The sequence below is a fragment of the Syngnathus leptorhynchus genome, chromosome 17 (genome assembly GCF_054491065.1).
Source record: "Syngnathus leptorhynchus isolate UIUO chromosome 17, UIUO_Slep, whole genome shotgun sequence".
NCBI lineage: Eukaryota > Metazoa > Chordata > Actinopteri > Syngnathiformes > Syngnathidae > Syngnathus > Syngnathus leptorhynchus.
This window is the reverse complement of record NC_141211.1, coordinates 1,171,383-1,195,471: the sequence shown is the minus strand read 5'-3', so window position 1 is coordinate 1,195,471 and position 24,089 is coordinate 1,171,383. Positions and strand designations below refer to the sequence as shown.

The following is a 24,089-nucleotide window of genomic DNA, read 5'->3' as shown; positions in this document are numbered from 1 at the left end:
CATACTTTCTGCCTAGCTGTGACTAATTGTTGTTAAAGCTATTGTTCAACATTGTATGGCTTTTGTGAGAACATTCCAAGTGTACTTTTTGTGGCCGAGCGTTAAGCTTCAGATAACTCGCATCGTGCATCAAATCATCACTACCACACACACACACACACACACACACACACACACACACACACACACACACACACACACACACACACACACACACACACACACACACACACACACACACACACACACACACATGTCAAAGGAATGTTTTGCTTATCCATGCTAAATTGAGAAATGATGTGAATTTTGTATGACACAATTAATTTAGTTGTGTGAATCGGTTTGGGCTGTGTAAATGAAGACATCCATTTCATGTTCAGAAAATGAATTGTGTAAAATGTCCACGCTGGTATGTTTGTTTAGTATAGACTGGACACTGTTTAGTACACTACCATAATTCCTCTAATTCATCATATATATTTGACTCAATATTTTAGTACTATTTTAGTAGTATTAATACATTATATTTTAAACCTAATACTAATTGCTCACACTGTCTGAAAGATATTTATTTCACTCCACACAGGTTATTTATACCTTAGACATATGAAAACGATTTTTGTTTTAGCTTTTAAATACATTTTATTGTGCACATGGAGTCTCTAGGATTGTAGAAAATTTTAATCTATCCCTCCAGGTGTTTGCTAGATACTTTTATCATCTGTTTGGGGTATATTTTGACTCCATTCAGTTTTATCCGTTTTGCATTTTTGTCTTTGGGGCGGCACTAGCAATCAAGGTAAAATGGGTGCAGCCAAACGGTTTCTCCAATCCGCCATCTTTATTACCCGGAGCGAAGGATTTGCCGAGAGACTTGGTTTCATGGAGGGTTTACTTCCTTCAATCTATGGAAACGTCGGACACAGGAAAGCGGTAAGCTTGAGATGACATCCAAATTATAAACCGTCTTTGACTTTGATATTATTGTGTGTCTATGATGCCCTCGCTTTCTGGCGATTTTCCAGCTGTGCGCTGTATGTTTTCACTTCTTGTGGATGCATTGCATTGAAGGTGCGATTTTATTCTCAAAAATGTGTTAAATACATTGCTAGAAGTAGCTTACTGCTCAAGCTGACTGTAGGGCTTGTTTACAAGATGTGTTCATCAATATTGCAAAGCCATATATTCTTCAAAATTCACATGCTTTAAATTTTGCTCAAAGTTTTGAAAATGTATGAATGTCAGTAAAAAAAAGAAACTGGCAGCAGACAATTTAAAATCGATTTTTTTAAATAAATAAATTGATGCAAACTTTCATTATTGAAGTGGTGTCTAATTAGAGTAGCCTACATTATTTTTGAGAGGTGTTATACGTATATGCATACAAGACCAGATACTGCATGAAAAAAGGGGATTTCACTTGAGACATTGGACTTGACTTTTCCATGACTTGACTTCCCCAAGACTGATTTGAGACCTGCAGGTTATGACAGTGTTTCATTCAAAATAATGTTCATGTCTAATCATCTCAGCATAGTGTTATGAAACCAAGAGGGCAGGTGCAGTGTATGGTCGTTCCCAAAACTGCTCGTGATCGGATTGGGACATCTGCGGCCTGTTTCTTCACCAAAAGGAGCTCTGGTGTCATCTAGTGGTACATTGGAAAAGTTGGCTTTGCCAAAAAATAATAGTAATAATAATACATCATCCTTGACAGCAGTACAATTTGAAAAAAAAAAAGTAACTGCAGCAACCTTTAGGGCTTTAACCAAAAGTAACAACAATAAAATACAATTTCTGACTCCCACTTTGAGAAATTCTTATGTCTTAAGAAAACAGGATTTGCCAACTTGACTGGCCGCCATGCTGTCTGTCAGTAGGCATTAGACTGACATGACCGTTACCCAGGGAGATTTAGCAGCAGGTGACAGAAGTGCACCTACGCTCCAGCGTTCCTGATGTGTTTGTTTGAAATGATTCATGTGAATTTGGTCCATTGTGATGACACCTGTCTGGAGGAGGGAAATGAGACGCTTGTTTACATGTGACATTTTCCATTGTCGTGTCACCTTTTAGCTCGTCTGGTACAATTTGTTTGGGGAATGAAATTCAACTGGAAAGGGCAAATTCATTTCATTTACTCAAGCAGAGGTTTTACCACTCAACTTTTTGTGTAGTTTTAACCCAAGTGCAAAGGCCATGATTATTTTTTACCAGTCTGTAGAGAGGCATTTGACATTTGGAAAAAAAAAATTCTTTTTCTTTCCAGAAATACAACGTAACCTCGGCAATGTTTTTGCAAATGTCAATAAAAAAGGATGCTCTCTGTTTCGGTGAGTACCCCGCCAACTCTTATATCAATGATGTCAGTAATGTTGTGTTTTGTTTTCGGCACACTCCAATAAAAGCAAAAAAGAAAAAAAACGTATTCATGAGCATGACAATAAAAGGTCTCATCTGTTGAATAGGTTGATATAAATTCTGTTTTATTGTAATAGAATGTAGAAATATACCTGGAATCACCACAAAGTGGCGCTGTCACTCAAAAAAATGAATCAGCGTAGTTCATTTTGAATTATTTTCATCAATATAATCTTTTTAATGATGGGCCACATATTTCTTTGTTTTGATTTTGTAAAATCAACATAAATCTGTCAATGACAGTGAATCACTCAAAACTTGAAAATAATTATAATGAAGTAATTATCATGATTGCAGGCTGGATAATTACTTCGAGTTATTTACATAAAAAGGATGAAATCACGTTCCATAAATATTTCAGTGTCATTTCCTGTAAGTGGTTTGTCAACAGAATAATTGACAAGAATTTGTAATTAGATATAAACACAAATAAATGGAGTTTTGGATGCATCCAGTCTTATGTATGCTGAATACATAAATCTGTCATTCTTCATTAAAAACACATTGGACTAACTTCAGAATAATATGCCTTTAAGTAAATGTAAAAAGGTGTCCTTTAATGACGTACTTCAGTCAGAAAAAAGTATACCCTGAAGTGCTGAATAACTAGTGAACCACTTGTGATTTATTTTTTTCAACAGAGCATGGTCAAGGCAATTCTAAATAAATAAATAGGCTCACCAGGCAGAGTTTATAAAAAAGGGAACAGTGCGCGCGCACGAGAGAAAGAGAGTGAGAGAGAGAGAGAGAGAGATCCTGCAACAAGCATCCTCAAGTAGAAGTGGAGTTTTCTCGGCTAAAATTGGACACACATCGCAGGCGTCAACGATGTGTCGTTTTTCCGAGATTGGAAGGAATGTTGTGGCTCTTCTTTCAGTTAACTTCTTTTCCCCCTGAGATGTGACTGCCTGCATGGCTCCATTTGCGCATTATTTGATTCCACTCCATTTGATGATTTGAAAGATATCTTTTTTTTTTTTTTTTTGTCTTTCTGTGTATGATCTTCACCATTGAAAAAATTCTGACTATGCCCTGACTTTGCTCAATTGTGTTTATTGCGGCCAATCAAAGTGAACCACAATGTGACGGTGTTGACTTTTGGTCCTTGTTTACCTATTTGTGCTGAAGGAAAGCAACCAAATTACACAAATGATTAAAGTCCCATCGATTCCCCCGGTGTTAAATCATTCTGCATGATTTAATGTAGTCAACTGGACAAGCAAAGTTGTAATTCTTTCACCAATACTGATTGAAGTCGAAGTGATTTATCATGAATGTTCCAATGTCTTTGTCCTACACCGGTGACAGTGAAGCGATGGCAACATACGTACATCTGCTGCTCGCTCGCTCGGGGAAGATCACTTAAGTTGATGATCACGCAGCACTCTTATCTTCCTTCTTCTCTTGTCTTTCACCGGTGTGGCTTTCACCTTGACGAAAATGGCACATGCTTTGCATTCTTAACTTGAGGAGAGCAAAGCGGCGGCACAAAAATGTCAGAAGATATCAATCCATTGACGTTTTGGTGACAGATGATTTGGAGGCTTTAGGTCGGGCTTTGCCAACAAAGCTTATTGTGAAGAAAACAGAATTCAAATAAGCCTCCAAGCTTAAAGATGCAACTTGGTTCTGTCTGCCACTATCCATAGAGATAACCGCTCCATTTCTAAAGACACTTGTTTATTTGATTTTTATTTATTTTTTTTGACAAAAGGTGGGCATGGTGCTGAAGAGCTTATGGAGTGTGTATTCCTCACACTCCAAAGGATTTGTGTATTAGCTTGTCAATGTTTTTGCTTGGATTAAAGAAAAATACAGACTGTAATCGTTCTAAGCCACTCTTGGAGCTTTTTCTTTAAAAAAAAAAAACAGAAAATATATTCACATATTTTTGCTATTTTTATCAGTCGCAGTCTGTTTTGATGTGGGCTTCTGAAATGAAGATAATCAATACCTTCAGTCATTCAATTTCACCAACTGGACTTTTACAATGCAATGAAAATGTTTTGAATTAAAACCTGCATTTGACAGCAGCAGGTAACACATTTGAGAGGGATATAGATATGTAGATCTGTCGAAAGAAAATATGACAGAGAAGATGAGGGAACTCTTTCCATCTTCAATTTGCACACTCGTTCTTTTGACGCTTTGCTTCTGGTGCCACACACATCTTGTGAAATCCTCTCAGCATTTCTCATATTTGCTGTTCCAGCTTAGAGGCTTGGCCGTTCACCGTAGGATGCCGCAATGATTTGTTTTCTCCTCTAATCTCTCGTTTGGTTCCACTCAAAGGACATCTGGCCTGATAAAGAACCACTTGGTCCACTTACATTGGCCATTGTGTGTGTGTGTGTGTGTGTGTGTGTGTGTGTGTGTGTGTGTGTGTGTGTGTGTGTGTGTGTGTGTGTGTGTGTGTGTGTGTGTGTGTGTGTGTGTGTGTGTGTGTGTGTGTGTGTGTGTGTGTGTGTGTGTGTGTGTGTGTGTGTGTGTGTGTGTGTGTGTGTGTTTTGCTCTCTATTTTCCATGCCATCATCTGGGTAAGTATTCTCTGGGAAGTCCGCTGAAGTTCCTGCTCTGTAGCACCTCGTCGACAGTACGGATGAAGGTGTCGATCATTTGCCTCATGTCAGGTGTAAACGGGTCAAAGGTTAACTGCCGGGCCCGCTTAAAGTAGCCATCTTGGTTACTCTGAGCACAGATAAGCCGCTCGTCGGTCGCGGTGACGTTCAGGAAAGTCATGATGAGCCGGAGCTGCGGGAGAAGATCCCTCTGTAACTCCTCGTAATGGACCACGTGGAGGTGACGACCAAACTTCAGCCAACTCAATGCGTGCGATGCCCACCAGGGGGCGTAACTGGAGACGAATTCTGGCCATTCTGCAAGAAAGAGCGGAACGGGATCGCTTGGACAGATGCTTGATTTTCATAGCCGCTTTGATGTTATTTTATTGTGGGAAGCTTTTCATATGCATGTGTGCTACGAAAGCTTTTGTGCTCTTGTCATTTGGAAGCACCGACAGTATGTTGGAATGTTGAACCAGGGCGCTTTTATTGGAGGATTAGCACAGAATGCATTTCTTTATTCTTTCTTTTCTTGATTAGCTTGTGCTGCTTTGTAAAATGGCTTCATTTCTATTAAACACAGTGGAATGATTTCAAATGAAAGTGAAGTGATTTGTCTTTGTTATGGTAATACATAAATGTATGTTTTCAAAATTGTTTAGGATTATTTGGGAACATTTGCATAATGAGCAAGGAAACGTGTTCGAAATGGCTAAACTAAATGAATGAAAGACAAATAGCAGACTGGTCTATTTGTACACCGAATGTGCTGCCTGCATGAGTCAGAATTATGATTAATCTGAGCAGATTTCACGAGTCCGATTTACATGATGTCCGTTCCAATGCTGAACGAAAGTAGACTAGACTAAATTGTGGTGTAGTTAGTGTTATGTGATTTGGGTGAACTTGATTGAGACGCAGATTCTCTCTGTTCAGTTGAGTTTGGTAGATGTAATAATATTTCCCATCATTCTGATGCAAATTCCTTTTATTTATTTGATTTTCCACAGGCTCCACATCTAAGGCAAGCAAAGTTTTGTCCTGAAAAGTTCTACATTGCCTAAAGAGCTAAACTGCAAGCATAAATCCCATGGGACTTTATTCTTTATGAAGACAAAATACTATATGTTTTAGAAATGATGAATTCATGCGTTTCTTTTAGAAGCAAAATTAAGATTTAAACTCTTGATCAGCACACTGCCCTTTATAATATTTATCTGTTCACTATAAATGAATCTTTCAGTTAATATAAATTTCCCACGAGTGCTAATTACTTTTTTTTTTTTTTTTTTAAAGAACAAAACTGTTTATGTTGTGAATGCAGGACACCAATTTCATGAATTCATGGATGCGCTTAATTGCACTTGGAGGGCTCGACGCCATAATCATTTCCGTACTGACATGTGGTTGGAGACGCTAACATCTTTGTGTGTGATATTGCAGTGTCTGGCAGCTCAAATGAATATCTCTTTCAGTGACAATGATTCCTTTTTTTTTTGTGTCCTTGTCTCGGCACGTAGAGGATAAAATAGGAGCTTATTTTCAAAGCTCACAGTACTGTGTGAGAGCGATCGATAGGGGGTGGGTGGGGGGGTATTTTAGTCGTCCTGGGAATTTGCCTACTTCCTGTGTAGTATCCGAGATGGAAAACAAGCAGCCAGCCGTAGCTGCCGTGCGACTCAAATTGTAAATATGGCCGAGGTAGGCCTCGTAACTAGATAAGTCACTTTGAGCTAGTTATTGCTTTTACCTTGCCACCATTTTCTTTATCTGCACACTTTAGACCAGACGTGTTGCGAAATAGTCGGAACCAGGAAAATACAGTTCATTGCTTTGGAAAGGGACTTTTCCACCATTTTAGTGTTGGGAACTTCAACAGAACGAAACTCGGCTCCTCATTTCCTAAACAGAGTAGCTCATTGACTGTCCCACCAGGACAAATAGTGTGGAACTCAGATGCTCTCAGCTGGTGCCTAGCAACCGAAGCTGGGAAAATTCAGGAGAACGGCCGGACACTCATTCAGGATCGCAACTGTGCAACGTTGGCTCTGTCAAACTAAAACGGATTTTCACATTGTCCCTTAGAGCAGACAACTGCTATAATTTGCTGACTTGCCAACTTGTCCAGCTGTTTTTGATCACCCTCTGTCTGTGTTTAACTCGCATTGTCCGTGATTAGAATCATTACAAATTGAACCTGATTCATACAACTCCCGGACTATTATTTCAAAATGATTTTTTTGCGATTTAAAAAAAAAAAAAAAAAAAAAAAAAAAAAAAAAAATGAAATCACAATATGAAGCGTCGGTTACCTTTGCTTTTCCATTGCTCATCTGACGCATGTCCTAAATGTCCAGCACATTTGCGGTTGAATTCAGCCATCAGGGACCGATAAGGATTTCGAATCAGCAGGATGGCCAAGTCGAACATTTCAATCTCTTTCTTTCCACTCTCGTGAGTCTTTACGCAAATGCTGCGACCGCTCCGCCAGAAGTCTTTCTCTCCTTTGAAACCTGGCAGAAGCAGAAGCAAACCCAAATGATCATCTGTTTAGACATTGGAAATGATGCCATTCCCACCTCTGCTATACAAGGTGCCATCAAAATAGAAGCTGCCCGTGTAGTAGCCCGTCATCAGCTCAATCAGATGTCGGACCCAAGTGTTGCCGGCACCAGGGAAACTGGAGAGAGCCACAAGTGAGCTGGATTTCTTTGGTAGAAACATCCTTTCCTTGCACCTGGAGTCTGCATTTTGGAAAGAGTGCAGGGCCAATTAATTTGAGGTAGCCCCAAAATAATAAGCAAGCAGAAACTGATAAGTGCAAGAATTAAATACTAATGAATCAAATCGTTTTTTTTTTAAATAAATAAATAGTGATAGGTGCATTTACGACAAGAATTAAATCCTACGAAATATCTCACCAAGGACAGGTGTATGATAGACCTGATAGTAGTCCTGCATCGTGAGCGTTGTTGCCGAGGAGTTACTAATGCCGCTCAGGCTAGAGTTCTCCATGCATCGATTTTGAGCAAATTGCTGCTCCAAGTTGAAGAGAGACGACGTCCAAGTACAGAAACAATGGGGATGCTTGAACACGGCAAGCGGGAGCTCCTACAAAGCGGATGCACAAATCTTCATCTGAGTGCCACTTGTTTATTTTAATCATGTAGGCAGCTTTGGGGGGCAAATATTGGACATTAGATTTTCATTTCAACTCAATTGCGAGGATGGAAGTCCGCCATAGGCAATACCAGGCTTTCTACAATCGTTATGTTTGAAATGTGGAAAAAAATGGATTCAAACCTTGTCGGTGCAAGTCTCGATGCAGGACTGAGTGGTTAGATTGGTTTGAAATGAGTGGATAGGGAAGTTGTTGATAGTGGCGTTCACCAATTTGAAGCAGCCTCGGTGGTGAGCGTTCTTGACTGGAGCAAAATCAAGCAAGCAAAAAAAAAAAAGTATTATTTATGACTGAGATTTCCAATTTTAGCTCATTATAGAGTGCAAAGTCCTTCCACTTGACTCAGTAAATGAAAAGACCAAATTATAACCAAGCACTTTTTGCAACAAGAAAAAAGTTTCAATCTTCTATCAGAAATCCATTTGCTTTTGAAAATAAAACTGTGTTAATCACTGTATTTAAGAGCATTATGGCGGAGTGCTGAATACAGCCAGGTGGGAATCAATGTGAATTATTTCCAAAGCTCACCAAAACACCCAAGGCATGTTTGTATAAATCCGGGCACGGTGGTTGGATAAAAAGGGATAGAACATATTTTTCAACCATTTAAAGATGGCCTGAGGAAATAGATGGATTGAGAGGCTGAGGCTGAGCTGCTTTGTCAGCAATTTGACACTGACGTACTTTGAGCAGGCCCTCAGAGAATGCATCTTGACCAATCAATGCATATCAAATGGACATCCATGACAGGCAAATTTGGGCAAATGTAAATCTTTTTTTCTTCCCCCACTTCATCTGGTATGTTGACTTGACTCACATTTTCTGTGACCAGGCATCTGCTCCTGCACTTTGTAAATTGAGAGACGCCCCACTCCGCCACAAGGAGAGCTCCTTTCACCCCGACACGCCAGATTACAATCCTCCTCGGCAACCTGCGGGCTATTGATTTTGTTGCCACAATGACATTCGGCGCCGTACTCCAATCCTGCAAACTGGTACCCACTAACGGCGCACACACACACACACACACACACACACACACACACACACACACACACACACACACACACACACACTCAGGCTCACTTTTGTGATCATTTCAATGCATCCTTTGTCAAAACTCTTCACATCTAATCTATAGTACACAATGTCAAGGTTCTACCACATGTAGCAATTTTTCTTTTTCTTTTTTTTTTTTATTGAGCTGCAGTCAGTCAGTCACCCGTGATGTGTGGGCCGCTGTGACTTCTTCTCCCCACTTTCCATCTTTATCCTCTGTTCTTGGGCAAAGACAGAGGACCTCATCAAAAGTGACCTTTGCATACTAGCTTTTGACGCTTTCTCGTAAATTGCCTTGACTTTTTCATTTTTTGCCACTCGCGGTAATTGGCAGACTGGGTTAACGAGCAAGGATTTCAGTCGGTGTGGATTAGGGGTGAAAGAGGGGCTAAGGTTTCTATTGGTTGTTTGAGTTGTCAGCAGCAAATCTGCAGGCCTTAAAAAGAATGATTCCTTTTCTGATTTTGCTCCACGATTGTTTTCTTTTTTGATCAAGTGGAGCCGCTGTTGCCACGACTCACCGATGTCATCACTTGAAGGTGTAAAACAGGCACCTCCCCTGTTCTTACCTTTGCAACTTCTATTTGCTTCTTTCAGCCAGCCTCATCTTTTCCTGTCATGTAGCCAGCTGGCTCTCTGCTAGCTAGCTCAACACACAGGAGGCTTTCACCAAGGAGCCTGAGAGCCAAAGCATTTACTCAAACAGCAAGGCTTCTGTTGTCCACTCATTGGTGAAAGAAAGAAAAAAAAAAATGCATTACCTTTCTGAGCAGGTGTCATGACACAGAGAGCTGGTCATTTTCCGCAGGTCATAAAGCAGAATTCCTCCAAGGGCACGCTCGCTGATGTTGTGCGAGAAGCAACCAATGTAGGTCCCTGTATGGATCAGACATTTTCTTCATTCTATATCCCCTCAATCATCATTTTCCATGATATATTATGTAGTAGGTAGTATCTGCTGTTTTCGCTCTATGGGTGCCTGGAATGTATTCCGTGTTGACTTTTAAATTGATTTCAGAATTTCTCCCGAGAGACTGTTTTCTAAGATGTTTTTGCTTTTAAGATTTCAAGGTTACGACGGTTTGAACTTCCATATTTTTTTTCTTCTCCCCTTACTACCGACATAAAACGCGAGTGAATGGAAAAGGTGTTGCCGAAGATAAATGTGGGCTGTAGGCAGGTGGCAGAAAGGTGTATGGACAAGAAGCTGAGCACTGATGGAAATCTTTGCACCACTATATGAATTCAATCCTTTGTAGCCTCCTAAGGCTCTTGACCCCATCAGCAGCCAGTCAAAAGCCCACTTTCCACCAAGAAATACTGTTTGGCACATTGGACTGAAATAACAAATCCATTCCAAAACAACCTGCACTTATTTGGTTGTTTATCTACAACACAGGTGTCAAACCCAAGGCCCGGGGGCCACATACGGCCCGCCACATTTTTTTTTACTAGTCTCTGATTTCTGATTAATCATTAATTAATTTCTCTGATTAATGATTCCTCAATTTGTTGTGTAGCATATATTTCAGCATTCACGTCAAATGTCTCCACAAAATTGCAAATGTCATTGATTCTCGTCTTTTTGTCCTGCACTCCTTTAACTTTGTTTAGTTGTAGAAATAAAATATTTTTGGAGAATGCTGTGTCCTCCTGCTTGTGCTTTCCCAGTGGGAAGCAAACGACGGCGGTGGCGGCAGCTTGCTTGGTGCTGCCGGCCAACATGAGCCATGAGCTTGCCAAGCAAGCCACTTCTCAGCCAGTTAGGCCTCTTGTAATTTCCTCTTTGTCCTCCACTCTTTCTTCACCCTTCGACACAGTACTTTATCTGCAAATTTGTTTTTCCTCCATTGAGAATTCCAGGCATAATTTTTTTTACGAGTTCGTCAAACTATCCCCATTCATACATGTGCATGAAACAACTCAACTGACTGCTATTGGCATTGCATCAGTGTATTGCAATATACCTTCAATGTCAAGGATTTCTTTTTTTGCTTCCAACCTGTACCGCATATCTATTCTTTTCTGCCAAGTCAGTTTGATGGAAGAGAAATGACAAAACGAGCTAACCTTGGGCACCATCCAGTTGATACTGTTTGAATTCAGTTTCATTTTATCGTGCAGTAAAAGCATCAAATATCTGGAGTTGACTTTATGGTGAAGCAAGGGTGGCAGCGTCTGGGACAAGTCTTCAGAGCTGCCTACCAATAGTATGCTAAGCTTTGGCAGCAAGGTCAAGGAAACTAAACCAAAAATCGGGAACACCAGCAGATGCTGCATTGGAGCATTAAAAAAAGATACTGGTGGAGGAAGCATCTTGCATGTTGATGCATCAGCCTAGGTTAGAGTGCTAGCTCACTAACACACACAGCAGGCGCTTTAATCAAAATGAAGAAGCAGCCAAAGGCACTTGCAGCTGGGCTTAATGGAGGGAAGCGGCCCAAACTCTCGGACTGAATGAAAATCACTGTGCTTGGCTCTGACACTGTGCTGCCTTCTTAAATTCTAATACAGATGGCAGAGCTGGATATGACAAGGAAAAGGACACACGTGGCATTCCCGGGCGTCCGTCTCTGCTGCTGTTGACCGCTTATCTAATTTGCAAGGAAAAAAAATTGGATCGATACCTTTGGTGGCTACTAGTGTCAAAAAAAAAAGAAAAAAAAAAAGGAGAGGAATAACGCAATTACTTGAAACGCATAATCTAGGCCCTTCTTCAAAATTGATGCCGTGAATAGTGAAACATTGCTCTGGTAAAATGAATTTTGGCATTTGGCCAGACAAACAACATGTATCAACAAATGGAAAATAATACCTCTACATATGCACTCTAATTCCATCCAGCGTGAAGCTGGATGACTCACATATGTGACAAATGATTTACTCTGAGCCTGCCATTGTGTGCATGAAATGCCAATGCACTTATTTTTATGCATGAGTGTCTTCTCATAAAACCAGTTGTGGCAGATTGTTAGTTGAAGAATGACACATTCGAATGGCATGGAATCACTCCTCCAGGATTGTTATTGAAATGCATGAATGATCTTTTCATCTCTAGTTTGTGAAATATTTAAAATCAAATGTCTCATGGGGGTTCATGTGGGGATGACTGAAAGTTTTAGCCTTGCAGCATTCTTCTTGTTGCAGTGAGGTTGCCAGGTAACCAGCAGAGACTTGACAAACTTTGTGATCCCAGCATGAGAGTCGGGCCAACTACGTATCCACTTAATATTCCTCTTTATACTAAAGATGCACTCTATAGTGCTTTTCAAGGCAACCAATGACGCATTCCTCTTTTATTCTTCTTTGACTTTTAATGATCATTTTTACTCTTCATTTGTATTATTTTTATTAGATTTTTCCTTGTTTCTTAAGACCATTGATGATTATTTTTTTTCCTAACTGGCACCTGCCAATGATAAATGAAGACATATTGTTTAAAGTTGTAGTAAAAGATGGGTACCTTCTAAGAGTGGCTTGCTTTGTTCTCCCTCTGGCAAGTTCCCCTCCAAACTACAATGGATCTGTGTTGGACTTATACTTGTTTGATAAGAACCTCTGCCAGATGGCACTTATTAAAACTGATCTCTTCCCAGCGCTCAACATTTTTCATCTGTATTACTCCTTAGTGACTAGATCATTGTGTATTCTCTTGAAAATAAAAATGCTTTAGGAGCTCATGTGTGATGCTTTTTAAGAATGAGCCAGGAGAGGAACGTTTTCATTGGCGGTCATTTCCACTGTATTTGTCGTCAAAGCACTGATGGGCAAGGAAAGAAATCTAGAAATGGAAAAACATATGTGTGTATAAAATTCCATAAGAGATATACATAATGCATGGACCATAGCAGTTCTTGTGAGGGCTAATTACAAATGTATATATGTTTTAAATCCAGCGAGGATTCCATTCTAAAAGATGGAAAGCCTCTGCATCTGTAAAGTGTTTCTAAATGTTCTCAGGTCATGATTATCTGCTCATGAATGAACAATGAAATCTGCTGTGAAGGTATGACGTGTGCTCCTTGTCTTACCGCAGCCTCGGGCTATCTTCACAGTCAGACACAAGTATATACAATAAATGTGTAGGTTTTCACCTTCATACATTATTCAGCAGTCTGATGATATTTAAATGCCATGCGTCTTCTCTTCCAGGGCGCATTTTCGACGGTAAACCAGTGGAAGGTTGGACAATACAACAAAGGTGCGCTTTCTGGTGATGGATGGATGGATGGATGGACGGATGGACGGATGGACAGATGGACAGATGGACAGATGGACAGATAGGTGGATGGACATGATGGCTGGATGGCCGGATGGATGCGGGTACCTTTATGGCCGGGCTTCTTTCGGACAGGTGCCGCATTCTCCGAGCTCTCCGGTAATATAGCGTGAAACCAGTGGCGATGCAGGTGTTGGACTCCCGGGCTCGGAGAAGGCCAGCGGCGTCCCACCTTGATAGCGGCGCCAGATGCAAAGTGTACCGTAGCCCATCTGGAGCGTATCCTCAGGCCCGAGCCTGCCGTCTGGAGGCTGGTCGGTGGTGCCACCAGCGACAGCAAGGGAGGAAGCGCCAGGAGGCTCCTTGGCTGGCCCACTCCAACGTTGGAGCGGTGCATGAGCAGAAGGCTGCCTGCCATGAGATAGGCGACTCCCAGGCACAGCAGTAACATCTGAGCCTGCTTCAAGGGGCAGTGCAGTCTGGAGAGCAGCACCGCCGCCATGCCCGCTCCGCTTACAGTCTCTCATCAAAAAAGGAGGGCCATTTCATGGATTAGGTGCTGCCACAATGACACATCTAGTAACCTACTTCATAATCTTGGCAGGAGCCGCAGCTTTTGGCAACGTCGCAGACATTTAGTCTCGGTCCGTCGTTGGCACACAGTCCAACAGTGCTGGTTGCGTCACAGCGGAGAGGGATTTAATATCTCCGTCCGGGGCGCCCCTTGGACACATGCGCATGGTGTCAAAATGCAGACAAATATTTGTCACACAGTCTTAAGTTTCTTTCGTTTGTGTCTTGCAGCATCAGGCAGCATCTCCCTTGGAGTCTGGTGAGTTTTTGCACTTCTGATGTTTGTCTCCAATTCATAACCCAGTCTGGAAAGTTATTTTTGTATTGATTTGTTTATTTGTGAGAGGGAATTCTATTGGACGCTGCTGTTTCATCAAGCTTTCACAGCATTTTTAATCTGGATTATCTTTCAGTGCAGATGTTCCATTTATTTGCAGCAATGTATTTTACCAACACCATCTAAGACTCGGGAAAATGACGCCGTATATTCAAACAATAATTTGCGTAATATCTCCAAACATAATTTGCAGTAGAGATGCACTGTCCGTGCTTTTGATAAATGATGGTCACTTTCAAAAGAGCTCTGAGTTCTCTTCCTGCCTCACACTGCACCCAGCAAAAAAAACGTCTAGGGGTGCGGTGCGGTGCTCCAGAGAACACGAGCAACAGTTTGCTGAACAAGTTAGCAGCTTCAATTCCACATTTGAATGCATTCCATCACGTATCATCTTCATCCTTCCCTGCTTTGTTCAAGCCGTAGGAATGACGGGAGCCCGAACACGTCACATATTAAATAAGACAAGGTCTGCAATCTCCCACTTGCCCACTACGTATTTACATGAGAGAATGTTTGAAGCTTACCTTCGCTAGCGTGTGTCCACCAAGAGCAGCGATCACTTTCTTTCAAGGGTTATGGCCATCCTGCCTCCCTCCGGTCATCTCAGCTCGCCAGCGTTCCCAAAGCTGCTTTTATATAATCTCCCTCTCTTGCTCGCTTTCTGTCTCTCGCGCTCTCTTGCTCTTCCTGGCTTTCTCTCTCTCTCTCTGTCTCTCTCACCCGCTTGCTCTCACGCGCTCTGAGACGTTTACATGGTGATAGAATGCACTGTACCGCTCGTCCGTCTGTCCGTCCGTCCGTGCGTGTCTGGAGGGAGCCAGTTTGATTTGCATTGATGATGTACGCCCATCGCGGCATCTTCACTGTGCAAGAGGGGGGGGAATAAATACCTCAAGCCTACTTAAATATTGGAAAGACAATTGACTTGGTGGAAGTAAATGAAGACAAACATCAATTGCTGAATTGCTGCCTCTAAAAAAAAAATTAATAATAAATCCTGAATGGTAGTTTGGGTGACGCACAAAGAGCGCACTCAATATGAGTCACACACAGCTGACGCTCGGGTCAACCGTGTGTGACCCAGTTGGCGTCTTTCTATTTCAGCACTACGGACAGCGCCTCTTATGCGCCAGCAGATCAAATCAAAGAGTGACGAGCAAAGCGTGTGATCACGGCTGATTGACCTTCAAACTAAGCCTTTAAAAAGCAATATAGCCTGGCCTAGCCTGGCCTGGCGTGGTGTCTCTAACTAGCCGTGCATGGATTTAGTTTTCAAGTGTTAATTTGTTCCAGGCGGGCGGGAACAGAACACATCTGAAGAAAGTGGGAGGGGGGGGATGCTCGAAGGGGAATTTTACCCTCAAGTCAGTGTGAAGTCTTCTGGCTGTCTTATTGATGGATGTTAAAAAGTGAATGATGTATTTGTTGTTGGTTTTCTTGTTCCACCCGCCCCCCCCAAGGACATTCTCTTCACACGCTGTTGTATTAATGTTACATGCATCCATCCACACATATGGACTTTAAGGGCACCTTGAAAGTAGTCAGGAAGCTTTTTCACACTTTCCATACATTGTCACATTTTAAAGATTGACTTTGGATTTCACTGCAATGTGTCCGAGATGTGCACAGTAGTAATACTAAATCGATTATATATTTATCATATAATGAAATCGAGCTGGAAATTGTGAGTTCTAAATCTAAAACGGTACGAGCTTAAGAGAGGCAACTCTTGTCATCCACATAGCTCAACATGGGCAACATTGCATCAACTCCGGCCGGCCAGCACGGCACTGAAACGCCACACTGCTCCACTCTCGCCTGCGAATTGCCCTTGTTCATGCTTCACGCTTGTCCTTCTTTTTGAATAAGTGTTGAGGAAAAAAAAAAAAAAAAAAACAGAAAGGAAAGACAGCTCAAGTTTGACTTTCTCCTTTGATGCCCTCTATGCTGACGCGCTTCCTTTGTTCACTGACTTCAAGCCTTTTGATGCTTCTGTGTCATGATTTTATAGGACGTTTTGTGCTTTTTCTTTTTAGGTTATGTTCTTGATAATCCAAGTGCAACCACACACATTAGCCTGCTGATGGACAGAGAAAATCACTGACATTTTCTTTCATGCCATTTGCATACGTTCTTGTCTCCTCTCTCCACTTTATTTTCTCATCAGTTTCAAGTGGTATTTTGGTCGGCCATTCAGTGTCTCATGGTGATGAGACAAGAGTCTGTGAAGATTGCAGTTGCTAAGGATGAATTAGGTTGCTAAAGCGGTTGCCCATTACTCAGTGCCGACATACTTTCTTGGAGTCAAAGCTTGCGAGATGACTTTCTGATGAGCAGGTGCAAGGCTGCATGGCAACTGCTGCCATATAGAAATCACCATTTTTCAGCAGAGAGCATCCCTTTGTCACAAGATTCACAAGGTTGATAACCAACGACATAAAACTCTTGGGTTGCTTTTATTTCACAAAGATGTAAGGATACAGGTCTGAAGCAAAAAGAAAAAAAAACCTCTTGAATAATTGCACAGCCTGCAAGTGAAAGGGGAGAGAGAGCCTGAAGTGCTAAACATATCCGTCTATCTTCAAAACTGCTATTCAGCATCTTGTTGGCCCCCTTCCGGGATTTCTACCATTGCCCAAGGTGACTGGACCGACCATATCTTCTCTTCTTTGATATTTGTATCACTTGCCTGCTAAGTGCATTTGAGCATCTTTTTCTCTTTCAGCCCCTATTCACTACCTGTGACGCCTATAGACGTCTAAGATCTAAACTGGTTGGCTGGCAGTCAATGAGTTTGAAAAAAAAAAAAAAAAAAAAAGTCTTGTCAGTACAATGCCCTCTCTCTATTCATGCAGCTCTTTCTTATCTTGTGCAATGTTATCCTGGGCAGGTTCCCTTTTAGCATCTTATCCCAACATCCATTAGCTCATTTCCTGCTCTTTTAATCCATCGATTGCTAACAGTGCAAGACCTGAGCTTTCAAGCGTGTTTCCTTTTCACACCTATTATTTCATGCATGGTCATTCCAATTTGCATTCAGCCATATAATGGATGGAATCATCCCAAATTTGTTTCCGTGCTTGAGAAACCAACAAAAGATTGTGTAAACACCAGTGAGGTGCCTCATTTATAGAACATTGCAAATTGTAATTTTTAATAGCTTCTGTCAAGCACGCCATTAGTGAAAGGCTGCGCTCATTGTAATAATCACCCCAAAGCAAGTCATTAAAACCTGGCGCATGTCGAAGAACCGTTTTGATCGCATGGAGTCACCATCAACACATGAAATGCTATTTTTCCTTCCTGTTTGTGTTTTTGGATGTTGAGCCTGGCCTACTTTCCGCTTCCTGCTTCCACACCTGACAGCTTCAAAGATGAGCTCACTTCTTTGACTCCTTGTGAGGTTGTTGTTGACCCTCCTATGTCTTCTAACCACGCTGCTACTTCTACTGGGGATTACCTACCTCACAGCAACTCTCCTTTTTTGCCTCCTGAACTCTCCGTTCCCGTCTTGCCGAGAATTTTCTCTTTCAGCTTCTTAACCCATTCAGTGCAAATAGACGTCTAAGATCCAAACGAAATGTGTGTTGGTACTGTTTTCCCATATTTCATTTCTTCAAAACAATTTGAGTTCTTCACTGGTGTGCATCCATTGCAAATTGTTTTTTGGGGGTTTTTGAAAGCACACAACCTTTTCGCCAACAAGGAAGAGCAAACACCAACGGCTCTGACTGGTTCCGACCGAGGATTTGCTGTTGGCATTCAGGTGCCGTGCTTGACTGCTCTTTTCATACAATGTGGAATATATATATATATATATATATATATATATATATATATATATATATATATATATATATATATATATATATATATATATATATATATATATATACACACAATGTGGAATACAAAAGGAAGTGATTATTGAATCTCTTTTTGTTGACCTCACCTTTGAAAGTAGCTGCAGGACCAGAAGAATAATCTTGCATTCTTACTTTGGTTACTTGAGTCAGTTTGATGACCTGTTGGGAAAAGAAATGAATTTTCCCTGTGGCCATCTGTATTTGCGTGCTTCTTCACTTTAAAGAAGAAGAAACGCTAAGGGAAGACAGGAAAAATAATTACTTAGTGGAGAGACAAACAGCAACAAAGGGCTTATTTTTTCCCCCTCAGTCTATTTTTATGAGTGGGGTTGAATTTTATGACTGTCGCTAAATCAGCCATGTTCTTGGGCTACAGCATAGCATAGACATTTCAATTAGTCAGCCAGGCACCGGTGAAGAAGAAGAAGAAGAAAAAAAAAGGCGTTTGCTTACTCCTTGGTGTTTTCCGAGCATGATGAGCAAACTGGGGGCTACAAAACGCTTTTGCAATGATTACATCAAAGCCTTAGCGTGACTCTGATGAGCCAGTACACAAATTGAGGAATTCAAATTTCAAAGGAGATTAATTTTGCTGCAGGCACCATTAGCAGAAAATCCCTCCTCCAGATCGCTTCACTGACACTTTTTTGCTTTTGTTCACAGTGTGCCCATGCAAAACAGAACAGGACTTGTCAGTCAAGGTTCTAATGATGCAGCCACCCCACCATCCCTCGGTCCTCGTGCTTCTCTCAAAGGTCATCTTCACACTCAGTCGTCAGAATGAAAAGACTTCTTATCTGCTGCGCTTTCCCGTGTGACTGATTTCACTGTATTACAACATTTGCACTTCATTTGCATTTGACTGTTCACCAAGGGCAAAACACAACATTGACACTCGGAGCCTCACTCAAATATTAGCAAAGGAGCAGCCTATTTGGATGTTGTTGCCCACATGGATTTGTGAGATTTGAAATCATTGGTATTGATGTCAAATGGGTATTTGTCGTCCATAGCCGTCAATGGCAGTGAATGCGTTCAATTGGTGAGTGATGTCTTTGTGCAAATGAAGTTTTTGGGATGCAGCGTGATTTGATAACCGACACTTCCTTTCATTTTCTTGCGAGGAACTGGCGTTCCTTTCCCCAATCTGTAGCAAGCAGATGAAGCGTGGTCAGGGCTGCACATTTTCACTTTCAAATCAAACGCTCATTCTACCATCTGGGATGTCCGAGAAGACGGCCAAAAAAAAAAAAATTTTTTTAAAAAAGCTACTGTATTGTCTTTGTTCTCCCACACAACGACAGAGGGAGGCGTCACTTTCAGCCCATTAAACAATGAGCTCCCGCTTTGTTGCTCCACACATGGCAAAGCTTTTTTTTTTTTTTTTTTTTTTTCTTGGATAACTCGAGCACAAACATGATCTCTTGCCTCATAAAGAGTTACCTTTGTATTTGAGCCTCATTGCTATTCTGAAGACGCAAAGGTAGCCCAATGGCCCATCGGCTTTAAATTTCTGGCAAAAAAAAGGGTCAGTTATTCTACAATAAGGACCTTAGTGGCTTGTGATCCTCCCCTGGAGTGCCCCATTAAGTGAAAGACTTGTGTGCTGGTCCGGGCCGTAAGCACGTGTGAACTCTCCTTTTTTGGACTGCATGTTAAGTGGAAATAATGGAGTAGCTTCGGGATATTCTATTCATCTTTTAAGGAATGTGCGCGTGTTGCCGTCATGAGCCGGCCTCTATTGTTGCATCATAGAAGCAGATTTTTTTGCTCAAGAGGTGTTGGATCATCCTAAACAAAAGCCTAACTCATTCACTCCCATTGACAGCTATAGACATCAAAGATATTCATTAAATGCCTCTTTAAAATGGTTCAAGAAAGTTTTCTTTGAATTAAAACTGTTCTTACCTTTTTAGGTTTGTTTTTTTTTCTTAATGTATGCACTTCAAAATGCATTTAAATGCATCATCAATCGTGAACTAAACTTTTTGCTCTAAATGAAATCTAAGCTCTGGAAATTCCCCAAACTGGCTACCAATCGACAAGGGATCTAATCAATTTTGGAAGGCCAATGCCAGTGATTAAAGATGTGCTTCAGGCATGGGGAAGAAAAAAAAAAAAAGTAGTTTAGCTCTTTTGAATGCCAGTCTGCTTATTTAATGGCAAATAAGTGAGCCTGTTTTGCTCATTAATTAGAAATCTGACTAATGTCAGTGCCTCACCTGCCATGTCATAATGACATTCTAATGATGTTTTCATCCATTTGGAGCATGGCTTGTCAATGATGTTTGCTCTTTGATGTTACCATCTCACACACAAAAAGTAAAAACACGGTCATTGTACTGATCCATCTTTTTTAGACTGCTGGGTCACATTTATCACGTCGTTCCCATTTCAATAATTACCCTATCTGTCTCAATTACCAAATTTCAGTGGCATTACAAGCAAAAAGAACATCTCAATGAAAAGGAAACTACTGTAGAGTGAAACCAAGTAAGCCTGTCAGATAAAAGCATCCATAAAAAATTGAGGTTGTGATTGAAAACAGCAGCGTCGGTTCAATATTCCAATGATTTGGAGGACGTTTATTCATTACTTGTGTAATTTGTGAGCAAAAAGAAAGAAAAAAAATGCAAATGATTGCTTGGACTTAAACCACAAAGACTTTTGCTTTTTGCCCAGAATAATTAAAGACAGCGCAGTGCAAGTAGCCAAGGTGTCCTTTTATATTCCTGAGATGGGGCCTGCTATATGGGAACAATTGATTGTCATTATTTAGGCACCCTCTCTTAAGTAAGTGACTTGATGGAGCCTCAGTGTCCCGCTTAAGGTTTTAAAGCCGAGTAATGGTAAAATAGTGGCAGAATGAAAAAATGGTTGTATATACTGTATTGGTGCCAGTACAAGGCAGTTTTTTTTTCTTGGCATTATATAAAGCTGAAAAAATCTCTTTCTTGTTGTGGTCCAGTGTTTCCATCTAGTGTTTGCTCATGATACTGCCTGCCTGCTGCTCTGTGAAGTCAGTCAGCCCAATAAAAAAAAAAAAAAAAGCAAGCTACTACTTGTTTCATTAGTTGGAAAATGGCAGCGATAACATTTGAACATTTACAGGGTGAGGATTTTCCATGATAAGTGTGCAACAATAAAAGAAACGGAATATCTAACTGATACAAAATCTCACATTACTGAGACTGCTCGGGACAAAAATAAAAACACTAACTCTTTTTATTTCTCTCTTTATCTTCATAAGAGGCAGATAGTGGTGATGGTGTTTGTGTGTGTGTGTGTGAGCGAGTGCATACAATCTCAACATGCATCTTGGGGCTGACTCATCCCATGATCACACAAACACACGCTTGTGTCTTTGCATCATTTCTCGCATCTTTGCTTGTTTTCTTATCCATCACTTTGACAGCCAGAGGTGTTGAGGAGGCGGATCTGTCTGTCTGAGAAAAAGATGCATCATTGGCACACCATTCATTTGTTGGAGAGCTGAGGTAACTTCTAGGTTGACTCACAAGTCCACATGAAAGAAAATATATATATATATATATATATATATATATATATATATATATATATATATATATATATATAGTTATTCCGTACAATTCCCCAGGAGTAACCTGTGAAAATGAAAAAGTTGCTCCTCAGTTTGCTCCCCCTGTTACTGTTTGCATTACGCTGGCAAGGCTCAACTACAAAAGATTCCACTTAAGTGACAATAAAGCAAACGCCTGCTGTCGGTGGAGATCATTTGGTGCCAACTGCAAATGTAGAGCAACTTGGTGAAAACAAACGCCGAATTGTAGTCAAAAAACAATTCCAATAAAGTTATGCTGGTGCGTCAAACAGAACGCACTAATATGCTAATCCTTTTGTGTTCATCTTTGATGAAAGATCTCCAGACCCAGACAAGATCAGAAAGAGGCAGTGCAGCCAGTGTGATGTGCCAAAAAGGGAGTAGAACAAGACATGCTGTCATTGAAAGCTGCCCCACATGCTCTCGCACTGGTGAGTCAACTTTTCCCATTGATTCACGTCTGTAGAACAACAGTCAAAAACTCAAGTCACTTTCCTTTTTGATGTTTCTGCTCCTCATCGTTTATCTCCTTCCACCTTCAAGCTTGTCGCTGTTCTTCTTTCAGTTGTTGGGAGAACTTGAAGCAAAACTTTATTCCTACCTTGGGGCCAGTACAGGGGATTTCACCACACTGATGATGGGGCTCGCTCTTCCTTCCTGAACCCACATAAATCTGTCGCTGAACTTCCTCCTTATATCGTCATGGCATGTTACTTGGCAGGGAAAATACTTTTTGGACTGACAAAACAAAGTCCAACTGGGAGGGGGATGATGCTCTTTTCATTTCTTCAATTTGTAAGTGGAACCGGAATTTCCTGAGTCTAAAAACATGACCTGTGCTGCTCTTCTTTTGTTGACTTTTGCCAAGAAAAATGACAAGAATGGACTTGCAAGGACATTTTTCAAATGAGTGAAGGACCTCTGTCATCGTAGACACGGAATAGTCAAGGCTGCTGACCTTAGGCTATAATCAAACACACACACACGCACACACACAAATACACACCCATTCCTTGCACACATGGAAAGTTCTATTTGAGTTGTGCATAAAGAAAAGATAGCCCAATCATATAAATGAACACAGGAGTCATATAGTATGAGCATTTAATTTGGAACTTTTTAAAATGACTTTAAAAATATAAAAACAATATATAGACAGTCACAGCTTTTAGGCCAAAAGAGTCAATAAATATTTTATAACATACACTTGTGCGGATCTTCAACACTCAATGAGAAATAAATGGAGAGTGAAACATTCTTTTCAATCTGCATATGTGAATGTATTCTCCATATTTTTCAAAGTTCAATTTGACATCCGTGCACCTGCTTATGAATTTATGCGCACTGTTGATTTTTAAGAAAAGGATTTTAAGGGCGCGTTATCGTCTGTAAAATACGCCGTTAATTATATTTGCATGGACTGAATTTGAATAGGGAGTTGATTAAATCAGCAGAATCAAACCAACAAAAGCAAATAATGAACCTCTCCCCCTAAAATCATTCATCTGTCCAACAATGTTCACAGCAATGTGTCTGATCCCGCAGAGAGCTTGTGCTCAAACTCCTGCAAATAGTTCATCTGCCAGGGACGTCCCAACGCTGGAGACGGCTCCACAAAAGTGTCAATGCACGCTTGGGTGCAGGAGCCCCACATTCCGGGCAGAGGATGGCCGCCACAATGGCCGCCGTAGAGCTGACCCTCCGGCGGATAACAAGGGTAGTGGGGTGAAGGGGGACACGAGGACGCAACGTTATCCACGTAAAGGCCCTCTCGGGGCTGCATCTGCTGGGAGATGGACGCGTGCCACGGAACGTAGCTCTGACGCTCCAGATGAGGGATGCCATCGAGTTGAGATGCCGTCATGGCCACCGCCGGTGACCGCTGGCACTCCCGATGGGCATAAGGCTTGCTCGGAGGGTTTGTGCTCAGGAATACGGAGAGAGCAGAGATGCGGTTGATGGCCCTTTGCAGCGTGGCGATCTTTGAGAGTCGTTTGCCGCTCAGGTCGTGATTCAAAGCCACACGAAGAGCATTGAAGGCCTGGTTGTAGTCCATGATGCGTTTTCTCTCACGGACGTTGGCCGCCACCCGTCGAGCTTTGGAGCGGACCGGCCTCGAGCGCTTTTTGCTCGGGCCTTCCTCTGGGTCACTCGGGCTGCTGCTGCTCGAGCTCTCGCTGTCTGCAAACGGCGTCTTGGGACTCGCTCGGTCCTCCTCGGAAAACTCTGACTCTGCGATGCTGCTGCAGCTCATTGTGGACACCCGTTGGAGATATGGAAAAGAAATCT

General features: G+C 41.4%; 3 protein-coding genes across 16 annotated transcripts in view; 1 reads left to right on the top strand and 2 right to left on the bottom strand.

Moving 5' to 3' along the window:
- The first annotated feature begins 340 nt into the window (after positions 1–340).
- LOC147042871 (uncharacterized) overlaps positions 341–24,089 on the top strand; it is a 27,694-nt gene continuing 3,945 nt past the window's right edge. The window contains exons 1-9 of one of the 14 annotated variants that reach the window (XR_015068684.1): positions 341–409; positions 792–933; positions 2,270–2,333; positions 13,375–13,423; positions 14,246–14,273; positions 18,881–18,972; positions 21,633–21,714; positions 22,118–22,231; positions 22,366–23,060. Coding sequence is in view for 6 of the 14 variants with exons in the window: in XM_085935860.1 (XP_085791986.1) it covers positions 384–409; positions 792–933; positions 13,375–13,423; positions 14,246–14,273; positions 18,881–18,972; positions 22,118–22,231; positions 22,344–22,435 (543 nt within the window). In the remaining 8 variants the exon portion in view is untranslated. Of the gene's footprint in view, positions 410–772; positions 934–2,269; positions 2,334–3,062; positions 4,251–4,963; positions 5,563–8,995; positions 9,159–13,374; positions 13,424–14,245; positions 14,274–18,880; positions 21,354–21,632; positions 21,715–22,117; positions 22,232–22,343; positions 23,369–24,089 lie in introns of those variants that run through there. The other 13 variants (XM_085935863.1, XR_015068682.1, XR_015068683.1 and 10 more) reach the window with 13 other exon arrangements.
- Positions 4,951–13,943, bottom strand: LOC147042873 (sialate:O-sulfotransferase 1-like). The gene is made up of 8 exons (XM_085935858.1): positions 13,550–13,943; positions 9,984–10,098; positions 8,981–9,165; positions 8,286–8,407; positions 7,904–8,093; positions 7,562–7,726; positions 7,295–7,495; positions 4,951–5,297 (listed from the first exon to the last, which is right to left on the bottom strand). The coding sequence occupies exons 1-8, from the start codon at positions 13,941–13,943 to the stop codon at positions 4,951–4,953; spliced, it is 1,719 nt and encodes a 572-aa protein (XP_085791984.1).
- On the bottom strand, positions 22,914–24,054 carry bhlha9 (basic helix-loop-helix family, member a9). The gene has a single exon (XM_085935859.1). The coding sequence runs from the start codon at positions 24,052–24,054 to the stop codon at positions 23,320–23,322; it is 735 nt and encodes a 244-aa protein (XP_085791985.1). The 3' UTR covers positions 22,914–23,319.